General features: G+C 43.8%; 1 protein-coding gene and 1 long non-coding RNA gene across 2 annotated transcripts in view; one reads left to right on the top strand and one right to left on the bottom strand.

Annotated features, from left to right (window-relative positions):
* Positions 1-4,457: 4,457 nt before the first annotated feature.
* Positions 4,458-8,097, bottom strand: HTR1B (5-hydroxytryptamine receptor 1B). The gene has a single exon (XM_079970533.1). It carries the CDS (start codon positions 8,046-8,048, stop codon positions 6,882-6,884), a length of 1,167 nt encoding a protein of 388 aa, XP_079826659.1. The 5' UTR covers positions 8,049-8,097; the 3' UTR covers positions 4,458-6,881.
* Positions 8,098-8,128: 31 nt separating this feature from the next.
* Positions 8,129-22,681, top strand: part of LOC307212957 — a 48,094-nt gene continuing 33,541 nt past the window's right edge. Inside the window, exon 1 of the long non-coding RNA XR_013837289.1 lies at positions 8,129-9,157. This is a non-coding gene — a long non-coding RNA (uncharacterized lncRNA). The remainder of the gene's footprint in view (positions 9,158-22,681) is intronic.

Below are 22,681 nucleotides of genomic sequence, written 5' to 3'. Positions count from 1 at the left end.
AAAAATGCATATTTTAGAACAAATGATGAAAAAGCCTAACACAATTCTGTAAGGCTCCAATAACTAAAAAGGGAACTTTGAACTTGCATTCTTTATTAATTGGCTTTCCATATTTTAGCTCTGAATGAATATTTTATTCTGACTTCTAGGTTTGCAGAGACTGCTTCATAGGAATGGTATAGAGAAACATTCAAAATGTGAACATTCAGCTTCTTTGGACAAGCAGAACACCTTTATAGCCAGGTTGCACTTGTCAAGGGCTATAGGAATGGCATTAAGGTTCTCTGGTTACACACAGTTGGGTCTCACCACCCACAAAAGGCTCTTTGAAGGAGCGAGGAGGTGATACTAATTCTGGCTTTCCTCTGCAGTCCCCAAATCAACCCCACAGCACTGGGAGAAGGGGCTTTGGAACCACACAGTAGGTGATGTGGTGGCTGCAAGAGGAAGGGAGAATTTATAAAAATCACATCTTTCCCCTTGTTGGACCACAGAGAATTTCCATGAACTGAGGGATACAAGCCATAGCAGCTCTTACAAAGCCACTTCTCTTATCACAAGGCTAACTATGGCAGATCTTGTGTTTAAATATTTGTGTTTCCTTGCAAAAAGTACACAGGTGTGTTTTAACTACTCTGGATCCTTAGCATTTCTAGTCATCTTTGCCGTGTTCAGGCTTTTTATGCAATTATTCCAGCAATTTCAACTTGCAGGGCCCAATAGAGAAACTTAAGACTCTTTCAGACACATGATCAATGCGCCGAGGAATAAAGTCCATTCACTTGCTCACCTTCTTACCCCAATGGTTCCTTGGTGAACAGAATCTCTATGCGTACATATTGTATGTACGCTGAGTACACAACTGGGCAAAAATGCATTTTGCAGGTTACCAGATCGCAAGTTGAAGTACCTGTGTGCATACAAGTTATCTTCATATAGCTCTACTGTATTTGGAACTCATGAAAACGGCCTTAGTCATACTTTGAAACCACTGGGTTGAAAGTTAGGGCTTGTGCATACTTCTTGTCCCACCACTTTCCCCTGGGAAAACCCGCTGTTTACTGCTAAATCACAATGTCAACAGGGTTTTCTGCAGATTGCTGCTTGTCCCGATTCAGCAGGAAAGGGCAGATGTTCTAGGTGAAAGTGGAGGCACAAACGGAAAACCTCAGACCCATGCCTAGAAAGCATGGTGGAAAATGAAAAAACCTCTCAGACCCATTTTTTTAGGCACAGAACAACTGGACATGTGGACAAGCCCTTACTTCTGTTTACCCTAAGTCCCATGAGTCTTAAGCCCAATCAGTTTCCTCTGAACAGGAAAACTGTGAGAACTGATCTTTAAAGATAAAGGATTCTCAAAGACTCCAGCTATCTCTTCAGAGGAGAGCAGTCACGTCATCAACAGGCCTCCCATCTTTTGTGATTCAGCAGTATAGAAATGGGGGAGGGAGAAATAAACACACTCCATGATTTGAAGAGAGAGGGAGGGGGGAAACCTCTAGTACCAGAATGCATAAGAAATGAGGGCTAAGTTCTTTATTTGGCTGGCAAGTGAAGTAAACAAATCAATACTGTTTAAATTATTTCCATGTTTAAGCGAAACTTGTTTTTAAAAAGTGCAGCGCTTGAAGGGAGAAGAAAATTATTATCGTAATTGTTAATAGCCCCATAGCAAGTATTTTAAGCCAAGTGGAATGCAAGTTCTCAGCATACTTATGTTATATAGAAGATCCTTTTATTCTTAGTAATAAAATATGCATAAGTATCTAGTCCTAGTGTTATGTAACTGCATCTCAAACAAATATTGGAATTATAGCTTTAAAGTAGGGTGCCTAAAGACTCATCTCTCCCTTTAAAAGCAAAGAAGAGATCAGCAACTTGCAGAGGAGTAGCAATGCTCATTTGTTGCTTTGCTACAAAAATGAAGAGTCTTGTGGTGCCTTAAAGACTAACAAATTTATTCTAGCATAATCTTTTGTGGACTAGAGTCTAAATCACAAAAACTTAGGCTATAATAAGATTTGCTCATTTTTAAGGTGCCACAAGATTCTTACTGTTTTTTCTCAACAACTTGGTTGCTGATCATAGCTGGCAACGTCAGTCATGATTAATCATTTTTTTTTTTTCTAGTGACTCATCATCAAATAAGCCTTACCTAGACAATATGTCACAGTCAAGTGATCTGATAAATACCCGTATCATCAGTAACACAACTTCTATACTCTTGAGGAACACAGTAAAGTTTTTTTTATTGTTTGAATTTCGGTTACATTTAGGATGAACACTCACAATGCAATCCTATCAAAGCAAATGGAACATAGTCTGTTTATTTTATTTTATTTTGCCTGCTGGGCTTATGTAAAGATTACTTATCTATTATTATAAAAATAATGAGTAAAAATATATAATGAAGTAGGATCAAATTTCAGTTGCATCAGTTTATTCAGATTTCGTATTAAGCATTTATTTAGCAGGTGTGTTGGTGGAGGGTGGGACCTCCTTCAGCGTTGTATAGGATCAGAAGACCAAGCAGTCAGCTTCTCAGATGGTTCTAGAGTTCTCAGTGTTTGATGAGGTAATGATACAGATATGAAAAAGCTATATAGTCACAGCATCGAATGGCTACGTTTATTCCCAATTGGTTCAGAGGACTGGGGGAGGGGAGAAGACAGCACTTTCATGTTTCTTCTCCTGTGTTGCCAGAGCCAGGAACACAAGGTGCTTCACTTATGGAGGAAACTGTAGTGCAAACAATACCAATCATTAATGGATAGAAAAGTCCATTGAATTCCCTGCTTCAGTTCCAGTCACGTGTGTGAAGTACGTTGGCTAAATTCTAAATCTCTCTGCTATTATATTTGCATTTGCTACATATTCTTGAACGCCCCTCTTCTTTTCACAAACTACAAACTTGAAGAACTTATACCACTAAGCATATGGTTCATTTAAGTGCATTTCTGGCCCTTCAGAATGAGAATAGCAACTGTTTCAAATTAAGAAAAAGGGGGACAAGTGGGAAAATAACTCCAAACATGATTAAAAAAAAAAGAAACAAGACCCAAATATCTGAACTTTGTGAGAAGACACATGTAGATCAAGAGATAAATGGAAAAGAGATTTTTCTCCCTATATCCAAGTTCCACACCAGGCTGGTCCTCCCATCACAGGAAGAGTCACCATTTTTTTTTCCAAACCCATGAGCATATTTGAAAAAAGAGGAAGTGTTGCTGCCACCATGAATGCACTGCAACTTGGTATGCTCCACAACCATGCACACACTGCAACCACATTGATGACAATCACACACAGAGAGACATACACTCACTTTCCCACTGCTAGCAATTGGGCATGAAAAAATTGCCTTGCTTCTTTTTAGGCTAGAGCTTGGGGGCAGGATATCTTCCTGGAGAGTTAAACTTCCTTCCTGAGCTGCACTATCCAAGAAGATACCCCATACCCAACATTTATACCTGGGGAAAGTATTCTATTGAAGCCAATAGAAGGCATTTTCCAAGCCTAACTGTAATGAGGGAGCAACTGTTGGGGAATTTGGCGATCCTTTCTTCTGCAGCTGCAACCCACCCCTCAAAATAATCCCTCTTCCATTCTAATTAGGCTTGTGAGAAGCCTTCTCTTTTAGTCAATATAATAATTTTCTTTCCAGCCTAATTGTGACTCAGGGGACATTTTTGGCGTGCTAGGGTCACACCTGGAGAAAGATCCCCCTGCTACACATGGTGCAGTAGAGCTTGAGAAAAGCTTTATATTGGCTACAATAGGAAAACAGGAAGCTGACTCTGGTCCATCTACGCAGGGTTTCAGGCAGGGGTTACTCCTGGCCCTGCCTGGAGATGCCTAAGGACTTTTTGCATGCAAAGCAAGATGCTCTACCACTGAGCTATACTTCTTCTCCAAAAGATGTTTCTCTCAAGTCCAATTTCAGCAGGGTGGGGCAGAGGAAAGAGAAACCTGAGGGCACAAGGAAAGGCCCCGTGGGCACCCACAGGTGCTGTATTGGTGATTCATGCAATAGTTTTATATTTGATTGGCAGGCTTAAAAGGTGGCTAAAAGGTAAAGGTAAAGGTACCCCTGCCCGTACGGGCCAGTCTTGACAGACTCTGGGGTTGTGCGCCCATCTCACTTAAGAGGCCAGGGGCCAGCGCTGTCCGGAGCCACTTCCGGGTCACATGGCCAGCGTGACATCGCTGCTCTGGCCAGAGCCAGAGCCAGAGCCGCACACGGAAACGCCGTTTACCTTCCCGCTGGTAAGCGGTCCCTATTTATCTACTTGCACCCGGAGGTGCTTTCGAACTGCTAGGTTGGCAGGCGCTGGGACCGAGCAGCGGGAGCGTACCCCGCCGCAGGGATTCGAACCGCCGACCTTTCGATCGGCAAGTCCTAGGCGCTGAGGCTTTAACCCACAGCGCCACCTGCGTCCCTTTAAAAGGTGGGTAGCATTCAGCTATTTTTTGTGATATATACAGGGTGAGTCTTTTAAAAGAGGCCCCATGGAACATGTGTACTCTGTACCCATGGGGCCTCTTTTAAAGGGCTCACCCTGTATAAGGAACACACACTACCTGGCTTTTCTGGCTACTCTCCCCATAATGGTAAAAAAAACTCCAGCAACTTCTGAAGACTTTTTGTGAAAAACCAGAAGGTTCATAGCTTAAACTTCTCTTTTTGCACCCAATATTAGCAAATACTGGAACAGCTTCTCTTCCAAAGTCATTAAACTGAATTTGGGCTGAACTTAGTAACTTACACACACATGTGCTGGTATTTCTGCAGCATCAAGGACTTTAGACAACAGAACTGTTGTGTCTTTGTAATAGCAACTTGATTCTACAGATAAATGGGGAAAGAGATGCACAGAACAGGTCTTTTCATAAGATATTTCATAAGAACATTTCTTTCATAAGAAATAGCACTAGCATGTGTATCTGTATAATCTGTATTACAGACAGTGTACAAGTCTGTAAAGTACAGATTTTCCATGTATAGCAAGCCTCCTTTAGGCTACATACATCTTTATATTTATCCTCTTGCTTTACCCTTACTGAAAGCTAACAATTTACATTTTGGAAGTTCTAAGAATGAACATTTCTGGATGCACAAATATATCTGCAAAAGACAGTTACTGCCATTCTTCATTTGACATCTGAACAAAAGCCTACTGGGGAGGAGAAGGAAAAAGCTTTATTCTGAAGGGGTTTGGGATCAGGACACTCCCACCTGGTGAAGTTCTTATTAAAACAGGTTTTACTATTTTTAAAAGTGGGGACATGTAAAACCAGAAGACTTTCTTGCATGTATTATATAATACAGGAAGATGTAACTGGATTTTCTAAGCACTATGCTTATTCAAAGCAGGGAATACTATATAAAACCTGACCTTTTTGCACCCAGATATTAGGTAGACAATTGGGGAACTTTACAGTTCTCCAGATACTGAAGCTGAAGATAGAGTCTTACTGCAGACAGTGTTAATAATAAGAAGTTGCTGTAGTTAAATTAATTCCTAACTGCTTATCAGAGTTTTTTATGAAAGGGAGCACAGAGGAGGGAATGGAGTGAAATGATGAAGAAAAAGAAAACTGTACATAAGATTTCTTACTAGAGAATGTTCCAAGTATTATTCTTTTTAGAGGGGGAAGACAGTACCCTACTTAATGGACCTAATGTACTGGTAACCTGGAGAGCTGAAATGGGAGGAATATGCATGTGAAATCAGTGCAAAGGAAAGTTGCTGTGCATTTATTTGGTGGACAAAAGTCCTTTTCAGAAAATAACTAAGATGGTTGATTTAATGTGTCATTTTAGCTATGATGGCTTCATAATCAGCATCAATGTAAGGATTAAAACACCAGCAAAACTGGGTTAGTGAGCAAAAGCAGATTTAGGTTTAAACGGCCTGTATGTGTTAACGCACATATTATCAAGAGATTTGTGTGTGAGTCACTTATTCAAATATGCAAAATGTCAGGAACATATAGCACTAAAATGAAAAATGGAAGCAGCTTGCAAGCTTTGGCACTCAACTGTGCAGGCAGACATGCATGTGAAAACACACACTCACACTCACTGTTTGATTTGTGGGTTACAATCTGACAAGTTGTTAAACAGAAAAGACACAAACAAGAATGAGTTGCTTTTCTCACACTGACTTCTTATTTGATCCCCCTGTCTCCTCCTATACTTGATTTGCTTCCCCAATGTTCCTCAAACCCATTTACTATCAACAAGTCAGGGACAGTTCTCGCCAGACTGTCAATGCCTATTCTTTCAAGGTCTTGGCTCTGTAGGACAAGTAAGGTTTTGAGCAGCATGCGCAATTCATTTGCAGTCCACTCTGCATAGTCTTTAAAATTAGCAAGCTAGCAGGGAAAAAGAGGAGTGAAACATTGGCGAAAGGCTTTCAAACACAGATGGCTGAGAGGCAAAGGTCTCCTAGCAGAGGAGACCGGATGACAAACTTTTAGTTCAAGTGCAGTCACGCTGGATGGAGGCGTCTCCAAAGAGGTTGTCCCAAAGCAATCCAATTCCTACCACAGTGGGTCTACAAGGCATAATCCAGGAGAAACAATCATTTTTTTAAGGCCAAAACTACTTTCCTTCAGCAATTGTTAATAGGAGTATAATAAGATGCAGCAGCATTTTTAAACCAAGGCTCAGAAAGAAGCTACTTTCACTCTGAAAGGGAAGCTACACTAGGCTTGCATGGTTCTCCTCTGCACCAAACTCTGCCATCCAAAGTACCATTTTTCCAGAGACGAAGTAACATGCTAATAATGATCTACCTACCTGCAGAACCAGACATACAAAATGCATTCAAGCCCTCCTGCCCTGGAGAATTAAACTTAACTGCATTCAATACTCAGCTTGTGCACCGAAACCGTACCAATTTATGAAATGCCTGTTTGAAGTCTTCATTGGACATGGTGTAGATGATGGGGTTGATTAAGGAGTTAAGATATCCCAACCATGTGAAGAAGTCAAAGATGGCCATGTGAAACCAGCAAGCATCTTTACAAATAGGCAACACCAAGGTGATGATGAAGAAGGGCAGCCAGCACACAATGAAGGCTCCTAGAATAACCCCTAAAGTCTTGGTAGCTTTCCGCTCTCTGGCGGCAGTCAGCTTCTTTTTTTCCAGCAGTGCATCAGACACCTTCACTTTGACTTGGTTCATGTACACAGGAGACCCCGTTTCACTAGAAGCCTCCGAAGCTTTGCAGTTTACGGACGTGACTGATGACGTTGAGCCCGGGGAATCTGTTATTAGGTGGGCTCGGGTTAACCTTTTGCCTGTGTTCTTTGGTGTCTGTTTCAAAATCCGAGACCTGGCTTCCACGTAGATCCTTCCATAGAGGATGATCAGAAGCAAGGTGGGGAAGTAGAAGGCCCCCACCGTGGAGTAGACGGTGTACAAGATGTGATCCGTGTTCACCACGCAATCTGCCACCTCTTCTTCAGCTTTCGACTGGCGCCAGAACAAAGGGGGCATCGAGATGGAGATGGAGAAGACCCACACCAGGGCAATCATGACAGCCGCCCTCTTGGGAGTCCTTTTAGTAGAGTACTCCACCGCATCCGTAATGGCCCAGTACCTGTCCAGGGCAATCACACACAGATGGAGAATGGAAGCAGTGCAACAAGTGATATCCGAAGAGAGCCAGATGTCGCAGACGATCTGGCCCAGGGTCCATTTCCCAGTCACAGTGTACATGGTGCTGATGGGCATGACAAGGATGGACACCAGGAGGTCCGTGACAGCCAAGGAAGCGATGAGATAGTTGGCCGGCGTGTGGAGCTTGCGGCTCTGGTAGACGGTGGCAATGACAAAAGCGTTGGACAGCATGGTGGCCAAGGTGATGAGGGCCAAGATGATGGTCAGCACCACCTTCCAGGAGAGCGGGGTGCCATCTTGGTAGGTGGCACTTTCTTCTGCACCGCCGCTGCCACTGCAGTTCCTGGCGTGGTGGAAGGAGTCATTCGTGTGGAACACATCCACGGAGGCTGGGCAAGGTCTGGGCTGCTCCATGCCTCCACACAGAGGCTCTGGACCGACGGGGCTGCCGAGAGGAGGAGGAGGAGGAAGGAGGAGGAGGTGCCCTGGCTACATCTCCAGAGAAGCCCGCGCGCCAAATGTGAGCTGGCAGACGGGAGTCTGGGCGGATGTGCGGGGGAGGGCATGCGCGCGGGGCTCACCCAATGGGGACGCCTCCCGCGCCCGGGCGGACAGGGTCTCGCGCCGCCGCCATCACGCGCTCGCCCGTCCGCTTACCTTCCTGCCGGCGCCAAGTCGCCGCCGCCGCCTCCTCAGCACGTGCGGGCTTCCAAGCGAGGCCATCTCGGGTGGTGGTGGTGGTGGCGGCGGCGGCGGCAGTCCGTGCCCTGGTCGAGGCGAGGCAGCATCTTCCCACTTTCGCGACGGCAGCAGCGAAGCCGGCGGACGGAGAAGTTGGGAGCGGCGGTGGCGGTGGGAGTAGGAACCCACACGCGGGCTTCTCGGAGGGCGGGAAACGGCGCCACGGGCGGCCAGAAGCCTCTTCTCTTCTTCTCCGCGCCTCGCCCAACAACTTTTCCCAGGCGGCGGACGGAAGGAAAGTAGGCGGCGAGGCGCCCCCTGTGTTGGGAACTGTTCCCCGGGTCCGCCTCTCTCTTTCTCTCCCAGCCCAGCAGAGCGAGGGTCCTCCCGGCAGACGCAGCCGGCGCCTCAGTGAGCGAGCGCAGCGCCAGCCTCGGCTATATATACGCCGCCCGCCGCAGCTCCGCTCCGCTCGGCGCGAGCCCACCTCGGCAACTCGTGGCCGCTCTCGCCCAGCTCCGGCGGCCGGCCTCTCGGCCCCGCCCCGCCCCTCTCGGCCCCGAGAGGATCCCGCCGGGTCCTAGCGCCCTACCACCGCACCTACCACTGGAGGTTCAGCTTTCCCCTCGAACCGAAGCGGACTTGCTTGTGATCGCTAGTTTGCCTTGTGGCTTTGCTCGCGCCTTCTTTGGACGCGGACGCCTGACGGGCTGCCAACAGCATGGGGCACCAGCGACATCCAAGGTGGGGCAAAATGATGAGGATGGTGTCCAACCACGAAGAGGTCGCTGCCGTTAGATGGGGCGAAATGGCCCCTGGCCTTGAGGGCTCCTTGGTGCAGGGTAGGTCTATCCACAGCTCCTAGCCGTAGCCCATCGTGGCTAAATGCAACCTCCAGTGTCAGGAGCAGAGTCGCGCGCGGGAGAGGTCTGTTGCCCTCGCGTGTGGTTTGTGGGTTGCAGGACGCTGGACCCAGATGGGTCCTTTCTCTGATCCAGCCGGGCTACTGCTGTCGTGTCTGGATCGCTCTTTTCTTTTTTGTGTGCTCCTGCCTGATCCACAGTCCAATTATGTCCTTTGCGCTTTGATGTAAACCAACTTTACCCCGTTGGCTCCGCTGGCTCGACTCCAAGCCCTTCGGCTTTTAATTGGGCAGCGTCGCGAATCGGGCGGCTGCTCTTGCTGTTTTTTGGAAGGGGGAATTCTCTGAAAGTCTTCCCCGAAGAGCATCGGCTGAATGGGAACTGCTTTTATCTCCAGCCGCGGAGGGTTTGCACTCACGCCGAGTGCAAACGTAAGCATTCCGCCTTCCTCTGCCCACCCACCCGCGCTTTGAAATCTGCAGTCTGATGACAGGCATTTATGGGGACTGGCAGAACCAGAGAGCATGTACCCAGGACAGAAGCTTAATAATACTCCTCGTTCTCAACACCCGATCCCCATTATATGAGAGTCTAGGGAGAATTACTTTTGAGTAAGCACGTTTGGGATGCCTCTCTCTTTTCGCTCGCAACCTACTCGGGCGCCGCGCGCCTCACAAGTTGGCTAGAAGGTCCAAGCTCTAAGCTCTCTGCGTTTTTATTTCTACTTCCTCTCATTTTGGGCTGCTTTTGGAGCCCAAGGCGGTTTGCAATGGAAACATATATATAACAGCAGTTGGCCGTTAGACACAATTGCATGGCCGAATGAAGCCGGCGTGCGCGCCGCCGCTTTTTACGCGCGTTTACTCGGAAACCAGGGGCTTTTCAGCAGCTGTGCGCGGGTCGCAACCTCCCATCGAGGGTGATTGCAACGCACTTGCAGAACCAGACATTCCTCCTGAGCTCTGTTCACACGCAGCAACAGTGCACGTCTGGCGGAAATCAACAGGCTGAGAAAGGCAGGAGGGTTTCTTTCTTGGACTGCGGGGGGGGGGGGGTCCAAAAACGCCATGGAACCTGACTGGAGAGAGGGCTCTGGGCCCCCGGGATATCCTCAACTAGGCTGCCTTTGGCAGAAGTAGGAAAGCAATATTTATCGCCGCCTACAAAGTGCTCAACCTGTGTGTGTGTGTGTGTGTGTGTGTGTGTGTAGCAATCTTTCGAGCCCAGTTGGTTAAAGCAGGCACCCCCAAACTCGCCCCTCCAGATGTTTTGGGACTACAACTGCCATCATCCCTAGCTAACAGGACCAGCGGTCAGGGATGATGGGAATTGTAGTCTCAAAACATCTGGAGGGCCTGGGTTAGAGCATAGTGCTGATAACGCCAAGGTTGCAGGTTTGATCCCTGTTTGGGACAGCTGCACATTCCTGGCTTGAAGCGGGTTCGACTAGATGAGCCTCTCTACAATTCTGTGATCCGGTCAGTAAACGCCGGAAGAGCAACAAAATCGGTGACTATGGAAGCCTTTATCTTTTCCTACCGCCCGATCTTGGCAGGGAGGGGAACAGCTCGACGTGCTGACTGCAGAGCCGCGAGCTTTTGTGGACTACTCAGGCGGTGCTGTTACGCGTTTACGATGTGGGTTTTTTACAGTCCGAAATGCGATCGTTAAAACATTATTGCGCTGCGTCTCGGAAAAAAGCCTGCCCCCTCAACGCGTTTGCTCAGGAGTAACTAACTCCTACCGAGTTGCAGGGGGTTGAATGCGATCGCACAAGTCCCGAGCTCCACCCTACAAGCGAAGAAGGGACGGATCCTGGTAGAAGTGGCGAGTTGGAGGTTCGCGGCAGCCACGTGCCAGCTCGTTCCCACAGGCTTGGGTGGGCGCTTGCATTGGTGGGCGACAGATTGCCTGAATGACGCGAGCAAACAGGGTGGAGAGGGAAGGTTCTCCTCCCGGATTTCCGTATTGCATGCGTGGCGCACGCACATCCCTGATCTACCGTCATCAACTTTACAAGGCAAGTGATCCATGATGCAGCAGAGAGGTGAGATCCGATTCCGAGCCCAACTGAATTCTTGCACTAAAGTTGGCCGTGGGCATGGAGTGTGTGCACTCAGCAGTGAACTGTAGGCAATCACAGCTCCCCTTGCGAACAAACCTCCCTTTCTTGCTTTCACATGTTATGCTTTCTAGGTGCACTTGAAAGTAATCCGTGAAGCGGCCCTTAGTTCGGTAGAAATGTGTTCCCTCTCGCCATCAGCGGTTAACTGCTGCCAGGAGCTGTGTTTTAGGTTACAAAACTGCCCTCGGGTTTCCTTAAGGCACCCCAGAGAACCAGCTCTCTCCCTGATGCTTCTGTTCCTGAGGGCAGCCGCAGACCATATTATACCATGGCCTTGTCTGTGGCCATCCTATCGCACCTTCAGCTGGTTGCTCATTTTGCCTGGGAGCCCCAGAGTATCCTCAGTGTCACCCCACCTTCCAGGCTCACCCTTTGTTGCACTTTCCATCCAGGGCAGGTTAACAGCTTTGGTCCGGACAGCATTGTGAAGGGGCCCTTTTACTCGTGCTCAGAAAGAAACTCTAGCAAGCCCTCGTCGTTCTTTCAGTGTAAAGTATGGTTTCCTACCTGCTAAAGCTCAGCACCAAAGGAAAGCAGTTTAACTTTGCCCTTCCTCTTTTTCTTGCTCACCCTCTTGTTTATTGCTGCAGCTGCTTTTTTCTTCTTTTCCAAAATTCTGTAGGACTTTTGTGGACCGTAAGCCATAATATAGTTAGAACTGGTTGAGCCTTGATTGCCTCAACACAGTAAAACGTCCAAAGTTCTCTCCCTTGTCTCATCACATTTCTAAGGAAAATCCACGAGCCACTTAAATCCGTGCATGTGCCCTTAAATGGGCTTAGGGTGCAATTCACAAACAGAAGTCTTCGTTTTGATGTAAGCCAGTGGCACTGCTTCTGGAGTGAAAGATTTAAGTATCATACCCTGGCACTCTGGTTTCAGCGAAACTTAATTCCCATTCAGAATGCCCAGATGGAAATCATTAGGAAGTTAGTCCCACTGGTTATAGTGGCACTTACATCTACCTGATAAAGGTGTACTTAAGCTGGACCAGGGAGTAAGAACCATCAAACACAGTGCAGCTTACTTCCAAGCAAACCTACAGAATTGTACTCTTATGATCTCCAACCGTAATGTAAACTGATCTGAAAGTTGCAGCTGATGTGATTTTTCTGGACTGGGTCACATCTGGTACTGGGTTGATCAGAGCTGAGGTGGGGATTATCTATTAAGTCACAAGTAAAAATGATCTTAGCTTTTCCTTTTCATCAAAAAGTTAACACCATTGATGGCAGAGACAGGAGGAGGATGCACTTCAGAAAAGCAGCTGGGCAGGTTAAAAGGCATCTCCCTGAAATGGTGCAGTTAGCTAATTTTTGACACCCCCTCCACCCCACCCCACCCAAATTACCTTTATATGATAATGTGTATTATTTCAAAATGTGATAACGCAGTCCTGCTGTGTTTGGGTCTCTTCCTGCTTATTCTGGGGCCCTGAACTTCTGCTCCCTTATTTGTCCTGAAGGCCCCACTGTGCTGCTGATCTAGATCCCAACAAGGTTTCCTTTAAAACACACACGCACACACATGGATCACAGACCAAAAATAGGAGAGGTTTGCTCCATGTCTCTGTGGCTTTGCAGCAGCTGGTAAGGGAGCTGTCCAGCAAACAGAGCTCCTGAAATGTCAGCACACCCAGTGTGTTTCTGGAGGGCTGGGGCTGACGATACAGACTTCAGTCTCCTCCTAGGAAGAAGGCAGAGCTTCAGAGATGCTTAAACACCTCAGCTTAAGCTTCAAATACTTGTCTGTGAAAGCATCAATCCATCTTCATCAGGTTAGGAATGCTATGGGACTTCTACAACATTCAGCTTCTCAGAGCTTCTGTTTGGGTTAACTGGGGTATGTTTGTGCTTGAGGGCAGCAAGCGTATTCTCTCTCTACCTCTGTGAATCAACATCTAACATGTGATACATCCCCAGTACAAAGATAATAGACATCTTTGAGGTTATGCAGGGTTGCTTAGTGTCCTCTCAAACTTGGGCCATGATTCATCTTGTGCCACATGGAGATTGTCATTTTAAAATGCAGCTGATACAATAATTTAGAGTCCCATTTGTGTGGATAATGCCTTGTGACCCACACAGTGTTTTTCTCACATATGATATGGCACCATTAGTATCAGCTTTACAAACTTAGATCACTCCAGGTACTGGGATTACTAATGGAGAACTAAGTTTGAAGGTAAATTTGCAGTGACATTATTACATTCTTAAACTGTAGCCAAAATCTGCCCTACAGCATGCTAACAATGGTAATCAAGAAAGATGTGTTAAACATAACTGAATTAAATCAAAGGAAAAAATAAAGAGTGAAAGCACACACAAGGAAAATGAACCCACATTCCCAGTAAGTGATTTATGAAGAAATTTTATTAATTAAAATTTGGACATAATATAGCTTGTGGTTGTTGATTTACGTAAGCAATTAGGTGAATTTGGAACATGGCATAATTCAGTAGAGAGCCAGTGTGTTGTAATACCTAGATGGGTGGGGGAATGTGCATGCTACATGGAAATAGTTTTCTCAAGGATTGAAGATTCGTGCCCAGGACAATTTTCAATCCAGACATAGTCTTGATCTGGCTGTGGCATAAATATTAAATAAGATACAAGCAAAATTGAAAAAAAAACCCAAGCTCTGGGAAAATGGAAAAGATAGGTTTTTTTTAAAAAAAAATCAGAACACCTGAGTTTGTTTTCATTTAAAAAAGAGCCAGGTATGATGTATTGCAGAGGTCTATAAACGCATCTTATTCATGGACCCAATCATGTTTTAATTAAAATAATATGTTTCCCTAGAACTCAAAACTCATATTATATCTGAGTCTCCAGATGGAGACTGCATGTTTCAAAGTTTATTCATCAATAGGCAGTGTTGAAATCTCATCCATTGTTGCTTCAGGCCATATTTTACCTTGACAGTAAGACGTTCTGGCAGAGGGCTAATTTGTTACTAAATCTTTCGTAGGAAGAAAGATTTCAGAGGTGGTGATTTATTAATCTATAATAAGCATCTTCCAATATAGTTAAAACAAGGTAGAGGGGGACATATTCATATCTCTCATGGACCAAAGAAATTCTGATGTTGTTGTAGATTGCAGGACCAAATGTGTATTTGACTAAATATTGCAGCTGCTGTTTGCATAGTTAAAAAACCCCCAAGCACAACAGGACCAACTTGCACAGCCATGAGCAAGGAAAACTGATCAATATTAACTGTGAACTAAGAATTCCCTCAATTAAAGAGAAGTTTCCATTTTGAATGTTTTTTTTGCACATAATGATTGCACATAAATTTCCATCTTTAGCACCTCGACTTGGAACTAAATTCAGTTTCTGCTCTACATAAACTAATTGTGGCTTAACTTAAGAGGCTATTGAGCACGAGCATCATTTAAAACACCTAACTTCATCCTCATGCCATTCAGTAAAAAAAACCACATTTTAGCAGTATGTCTGAACTTAGAGATTTAATAATAATAATAATTTATTATTTATACCCCGCCCATATGGCTGAGTTTCCCCAGCCACGCTGGGCGGCTTCCAGTCGAGTATTAAAAACAATACAGCATTAAATATTAAAAACTTCCCTAAACAGGGCTGCCTTCAGATTTTCTGTGGAGTCTTGCAATTGTTATAAATATAATCCAGTATACATGAGATTGTATATATAACCAGCTGGAGTAATCATAGGAAGAAGTTAAGAGACCTAGGCCTCATTAGCCTAATAATGAAGAAGTAGAAAAAAATGTTTGATTGCACTCTATAAATAGCAAGGGAGAGGGGAGCAAACTCTGAAGGTGTGTATGGGAGGGGTAGGTTAGAAAGTCAGCTCCATGCTATGTTCAAAGCATAAACTCAGCACTGGGCATCATGTGTTGGTGCAGATGGGTATCTTTTCCGCTTGCTCCAACATTGCTAGCATTTGGTAAAACACAAAAGGCATTATCATGTTCAGAAGCACTGCAAAATGGGGGAGGGGGGTTTGGAGAATGAAAACAGGGTGATGAGTGGGTTGAGAATTCAAAGAGTTCAGTGGTGATCCATGGGGTCAAAATTGATTCCTGAAGGCTTTGGGAATATCCCAATTCTCATAGAGTTGTTTGTTGGCAGGTGTTTGATCCTAGGAAGGGATATGAGTTAGACAGCTGTAGTAGGTACAAAAATGCCAGTGACCATAGTCAATTCATATTGAAAACACTGGGTAGAATTCGACATCATGCTATGGTGAAGTCCTGTCAGAGCAAGCATTGCAACTTGACAGGTGGAATAATCCCCTCTGCCCTCCCTCCCCTTATATGCTGTTCTGCAGGTTCTCTTGACTACCCCAGCAACTGATTTTGGGGTGGGGGGAAAGCCCTATTGTGCAAGTAGAAACTCTCATGCAGACAAAGGACTTGTTAAGTGAATCCTGGCTGCTATTTCCTGTGCATCTCTCCTACAGAACTCTTCTTCTTCTTCTTCTTCTTCTTCTTCTTCTTCTTCTTCTTCTTCTTCTTCTTCTATGGTTGAAGTCAAGAAGCTGTATCCTATTTGGCCACTTAATCTTCCCAACACACCACTTTCCTCCATTATTTCATCAATCTGACTAGAGACGGGATATTGGGTGTGCTTGGTACACCACTAAGAGGCTAGGAAGAACATAAAGTACATCTGTCAAGGGCAAACATTTTCCATAGCATTCCATTCTTGTTAATAGTTCTACATAGCTTTTTAAAAAATGTACTGAGAACATGTTTTCTTCATTTTGTTTATCCTCCAGTCAGCCCCATCAGGTCAGCCACTTTTGTTCCTCTTTTACAGAAAATAAATTGAAGCTGAGATTATAGCTCACTGTACAATCCTTTATACACAATACTTGAGCTGTACAAACCAACAAGTGTACACTCCTGCACACAAATCCTTGTACGTGTGTAAAGACAGATTGTACCTGTGTTCAGTGTAACATATTACAGAACCTATTGTGATTTCTCAATGAGTGTTTGGCTGGGCAAGGCTGACGCAGTGATTTTGTTGTGGAACAGGTAAGAAACATGTGGAGATCTCTACTAAAGTGTAGTGGCTAGGAGGCTGAAACCTGCAGTTTCCCAGTCAAAATCTCATCTCTTACATGAAACCATTATGTGGGCCTTAGCCAAATTAATATCTTCAGTCTGTTCCAAATCTGCAATATGAAGATCGTAACCTTCATATTGTAGTAACCTTCTCTGCAAGGTTTTTGTAAGGCTCAAAACTAGATAATCTTTGATGGCTACTAAAACTTCCACCCTGAATCTGAGTTTATTGTACTCAACAGCACTTCATTGGTTTCATTTGGTATTTTGTTTTGGATTTTGAGGTTATTAATTTCTTGGTGAATTTTAATATGTATGTATGATTTTATTGTTGATTTTGTTGTACAAATACTCTGAGAGATATTTTACCTAAAAAGTGGTTAGGGGTTTGGTGTGTGTGTCACCGGAAAGTGTGGGACAGCACTTGCTTGACACAACTTCATATAAATTCCCTGTAAAGAATAAATAAAAAGGTGATCAGGAAGAAACCTGAATCTGACCATCTTGGTGTCATGCTCACTTGAAGTAAACAGTAGCTGCAGTAAAGAAGGCAGAAACAGACAGCTTTGCTTTTTGTCAATGAGTTTTTAATCACAGGGGTCTCAGTAAGAAAAGTGCCTTAATCTTAATATGGTAGATTTCCCTTTCCATTACCCTGACCTGCCTTGGGGCTTTTCTAGACAAATGCTTTATTGTAAAATGAATGCACAGCTACAACTCAGTTGTTTCAGAGGATCTAAAAATCTCTAACAATCACACCTGCTGTGGAAAACATCTGCATCCAGGGATCAATATTTATTATGTTTTCAATGGGGAAATGTCATGTCCTTTTCTAGCTAGTGTTATCAGATGATATAGTGAGTTCAATGTGGGGGAATGTGTCTCATCAGTGTCAGTGAACCAAATGGTTGATACTCCTTCATATTTGTGCCTTTGGTGGTGGTGGTGGGTTTAAAAATATCTATATCTAACACAGGTAGGTGGAAATAGACACATATATTCTGTAGTAACTGATTACTCCTCTATTGTAGCATTTAAATGCAGGAGTACACATTCTGCATTTTAAAAATTAAAGAGATATGGCCATAGTTCAGTAGGAGAGCATCTGCTTTGCATGTAAAAGCTTCAAGGTTCAATTCTCAGCATTTCAGGGTAGGGCTGGGAAATACCTCTTCCTGGAATCCTGGAGAGCCACTGTCCATCGGTATACACCAGTGTTTCCCAAACTTGGGTCTCTAGCAGTTTTTGGACTACAGTTCCCATCATCCCTGACTACTGGTCCTGCTAGCTGGGGATGATGGGAGTAGTGGTACAAAAATAGCTGGAGACCCAACTTTGGGATACCCTGGTGTACACAATACTAAGCAGGGCTGCACCACCCATGAGGCAAGGTGAAGTTACTGTCTCAGCCAGCAGGATCCACAGAGCCAGCAGATCCTGATGTAGATCTTTGTTCTTCCTATGCTCCTGATGTAGATCTTCACTCACATCTTCTTACCAGGCAGGGCAGGGCAGCATTTAGTTGTTCACCTAAGGCACCACGATGTATTGGGCTGGCCCTGATACTGAGCTACATAAACCATTGAAATTATTCTGTACAAGGCAGCTTCCTATGTTCCTAAGTGGCAGATGGTAAACCTCTGCAGGGCTGCTGCTGTTCTTCCCCTTGCAGCAATGGCCCACCACTTCCTGACGTTTTACCTCCCACTACTTAAAAAAATGTAGTTGTTTGAATCTTGCACCCTTCCTCCTCTCCAGTACTGCAGTGCATATCTCCTCTGTTCAATTTAGAACATATGTGGAGGAAAGGAATTTTAGGCCCCTGGCTATAGCCATTGCAGAAAACTTTCCTCCATCCATTCTAAGAAAGAATAGACACTGCAGGGCCGGATTTAGGTTTGATGAGGCCCTAAGCTACTGAAGGTAATGGAGCTTTATATGTCCAGCTGTCCTTTGTCAATAACAAATTGTCTCTGTTTTTTGTGTTGGATATATGCTATATAGTAATTTATATAGGTATCTAAAGCCATTTGCACATATGTATTTTATCAAAGTAATTGTTGAACTGAAATACAATTAAAAAGTATATTAATAGTGAAATAATTATTAAGCTCTAACTGTATGTAGGTTTTATTTTATTTGTTTTTTATCTTATATTTTGGAAATGTACATCCACATTTTTGTTTCTTTAAAAAAATTTGGGGCCCCCAAGAGAGTAGGGCCCTAAACTATAGCTTGTTTAGCTTATACGTAAATCCAGCACTGAGTCACTGTCTCTCCAACCTAAGCTTGCTCAGAGTCACTTTGAGGATAAAATGGGATAAGGTTGGTGTAGATGACAAATGCAACAAATTCTGGGGTTTTTTATACCGTTGTCTCGAAAAGGCATAATAGTTTTGTTTTGGGTTATTAAAAGATACCTATGCATTGTGTTCATTTTCTTGCAACAAAACTATGCCATATATCATGCAGCAGCAATAATGTAAGCAATTCCCTGCATTGGAAATTCTTTTGCATAGCAATTCTGCTGCTGTAGTCCTGCAACATCTAAAAAGTTGCTTCTGTCATGCATTCACTTTTGCTCTCTGAAAAGTGTTTCACCTGCTCTCTGCTCTAGCTCTATAGAGAATAATTTATCCTTCCTTATTTTCTCTTTGTATTATAACATACTGAATCTAACCACCAGAAAGGGTATATGATGGGCCAGTGTACCTGATTCATCTGCACTAATTCCACAGTGCAATGTGAGGGATTTATTTGGGTCTTAGCAGTTATTCCATCAAGCCTTAATTGAAAATACTGTCAAACTAGAAATATAAGGATCTTTGGTGTAAAACTTTCTGGACTACAACTTTCTAACTCCAGCAAAGATGTTTTTGAGCCAGCATCCATGCAGTTTGAGAAATATAGTCTCTGTGAATGAGTATCACTGAAGCATTCTAAGGAAACACAACTGTTTGTACTTCTCCTGGGAATTAAGAAGAGAGCTTGTATCCAAATTATTATTGCACCATCTGTATTGTGCATCAAGTGTGGTATAGTGGACGAAGTGTTGGAAAGACCTTTGTTCAAATCCCTACTCACTCGTGAAACTGACTGGGTGACAGGTTCTGTCACTCCCCTTCATCTAAACCTACCTCACAGGGCTGATGTGAGCAGTAAAGGTGAGAGGCACCATGTATGGAACTCTGAACTCTGTGGAGGATAAAAATAAATATATGATAAAAATATAAATAGTAACACTGCATGGATGAGCTATAAAATCACAAAACATGCAGCAAAGTAAAGCCTGGAATTATAGATTGTTAGACCTTGTTTCCAAAGTTGTTTCCAAAGTTCCCCACTTCCCTTAGCATAGAGCATAGATTAAAAATGGTTTATTTCAAACTCTTCAAAGGTCAGATTCATGTGCTTTTCCATACAGCAGCAAGTAAAGACAGGCAGTATAACTTAGGATCCAAATTGGCAAAAGTTTCTAAATTATTTGTATAGCAACACAGAGATGGCTTGCTGAAGCCACTTGGTTTAAGCTTGGAGCATCCAGCTTCGACCTCCTTACTGGTAGGGTTCATATGGGGGAATGGGGGAACAAAGGCTTGATAATCCTTCCTCCCAAGGCGAGGGGGAGTGACCTAGCTAGACCTGGCAGGACAGCTTACGGTATGGTCTTAACCCCTTCATGCATTAATTAGAGTTAAGCATGTTGGTTATATGAGGCTGGATAACCCACATATAGCTCCCACTGATATAAATGAATGTAATATATTCACTGGCAAAAAGCAATGCATACCAATTAACTGACTGGTTCTTCCAGCAACCATTGTATGATAGCTATTTTACTTGAGTTTCACAGAAACAGATATGCTTGAAAAGTACCAGCTATTCATTCAGCACCTGGATTTTCTTCTTAACTCCAGTAAAGAGTTACTGGAGAGTAGCATCATCCTCAAAAAATGCACCTATAATTTATGCCTTTGTCATCTCCAGGACTGATTACTGTTGAGTGCTTTGCTTGGGGCTGTCCTTGACGTGTGTCCAGGACTGTCCTAGTAAATAGCTTGGGAGCGTCATCTAGTGTAGAAAGAGGAAATGGAAGACATGCTGATCTTGTTGAAACTGCACACCAGCCTGCTAGCTGACCTATAAAGCTCTAAATGGCAGAGCTGTGCACACCTTAAGCCCAATTTCCCATTATAGCCTTCTGGAGAGGTTCCTTTGTTGCCCTGAGTTTAACCGCACAATAAGACTAATTGGTACCTAACTCTTTCAGTGTCCAGAAAGCAATGGAAAGCTTTAAATGTTTAGACAGACATTTTGCACTTAGAATCCCCATAAGGAGGATTGTTTTCTTTTGGTTTTGTATGTTGATGGGGTAGAGAGCACCATCCATGGAGCTGCCCTGGAAGAGAACTCAGAAACGTCAACCGGTCCAAAATGTAGCAGGTTACTGGCTGGGGCTCCATTTAAAATACGCAAAACCCTGAGTTAAAACAGCAGCACTGGTTGCCAGTTCATTTCAAGCTCACATTAGTGTTTAAAGCTGTTCGTGACTTAGGCTCCAAATATCTGAAAGACTTCCCACTTCTGTACTGACCTTCTAGGATTAGCATAGGAGGACATCCCTCTCAGAAGTTTGGAAGTCTGTGGCAGCCTCTAAGTTGTAGAATTTCCTCCTTGCAGTGGTGTGTTTGGCATCTTCATCATGTAGTTTCTGTTTTATGCTGGCCTTTGATATGTGAGAAGTGTGCTTTTAGGAACCATCCTATTATTATGACTCTTGCCTATGAAAGTTTATGTCATGATGAATTTGTTAATCTTTCAGCTGCAACTAGACAGTGAATTTTATTTTTGATAGAACAAACCATCATCATTATATAAAGTTTATTAAGTTCCAACTTAGTTTTAAGAGTCACGTGCATCTTTGTATGGGGGTGACTTTCACTTTTACGTTCTTGGTAATGAAATTCCAAGTCCTCATGAATAACCTTCACTATGTAAATCAATGCACTGGTATTTTGTTGGGTTTTCCAGCAGGAAAACTCCAGTGCATGTGTGAAGTTCCCTTGTGCTCATTTTGAAATAAAGCTGAAGCTGTTTAAATGTCAGCATTTTAAGTCACCAGTCAACATAAAAATTCCCAGTCTGGGTTACTGAAATTTAATTATTAGGGACAGCTGGGGCTGGTTTTGATTTTTAACTCTGAGGATCCATAAAAAGAAATTCCGTCTCTTCTCTGTCACACAGTCAGACTTTCAGCTGAGAATGGTGAAGAAGGTATTCATTTGTAAAAATACAGTGGTACCTCGGGTTACAGACGCTTCAGGTTACAGACGCTTCAGGTTACAGACTCCGCTAACCCAGAAATATTACCTTGGGTTAAGAACTTTGCTTCAGGATGAGAACAGAAATTGTGCTCCAGTGGTGCAGCAGCAGGAGACCCCATTAGCTAAAGTGGTGCTTCAGGTTAAGAACAGTTTCAGGTTAAGAATGGACCTCCGGAACGAATTAAGTACTTAACCCGAGGTATCACTGTATTTTTATTATTTTATTATGCATAATATAACATATGCAACCATAAACAAGTAATATACGAACAAACTTCCTTACAAGATTGCAAGGCACAAATTTATACAAGCTTTATATAATAAAGCAAGACTTTTTGAAAGGAACATAGGTATCCCTAGTGGTTTGAGATATTCTCCTCTCCTCTGTATCTGTGTACAGTACTGGAAAAATGGATACCAAATTTCCAAGGAACTGCTACATTTGGTGTTCCCTCATGGCAACCTGCTGTGATGTGTTAAACATCAACACTCGTTTTCCATATCCAGTTGATCAAGGCTTGACTAGAAAAGCCACACTGTGATTTCCAGTTTGGGGGCTATTTCTAAGCTAGCTGGAATAAGCAGAAGTTGAGCAATCTCTTTATGGAGCAAGCACTCAGGCCTTTATATGTTCTGGTGAAAAGATTCAGTTCCTTGCCCACTTTTCATCTCTTTAGTTCTTAAATGCATTCAGATTCCAAGTTCACGACATGCTTAATAATTACTTGGGAAAAAGGAGATGCCAATACCCTGATCTTTGATAGAGATGTGTATTTATTATTTGCACCTACTGCCTGTGTGTGTGTTAGTGTTTGTGTGTGCTCAGATCTCTTTTGTTGGATTGTAATGAACATCACTCACTTACTGACTCTAAACATTTACCGTATTTTTTGCTCTATAAGACTCACTTGTTCCCTTCTAAAAAGTAAGGGGAAATGTGTGTGCATCTTATGGAGTGAATGCAGGCTGCGCAGCTATCCCAGAAGCCAGAACAGCAA

The sequence above is a fragment of the Podarcis cretensis genome (assembly GCF_951804945.1).
Source record: "Podarcis cretensis genome assembly, chromosome: 3".
Classification (NCBI taxonomy): Eukaryota; Metazoa; Chordata; class Lepidosauria; order Squamata; family Lacertidae; genus Podarcis; species Podarcis cretensis.
This window is presented reverse-complemented; position numbering and strand designations above follow the sequence as displayed.

Coding starts and splice junctions, on each gene's coding strand:
- HTR1B (XM_079970533.1), bottom strand. CDS start 8,048: ATGGAGCAGCCCAGACCTTGCCCAGCCTCCGTGGATGTGTTCCACACG.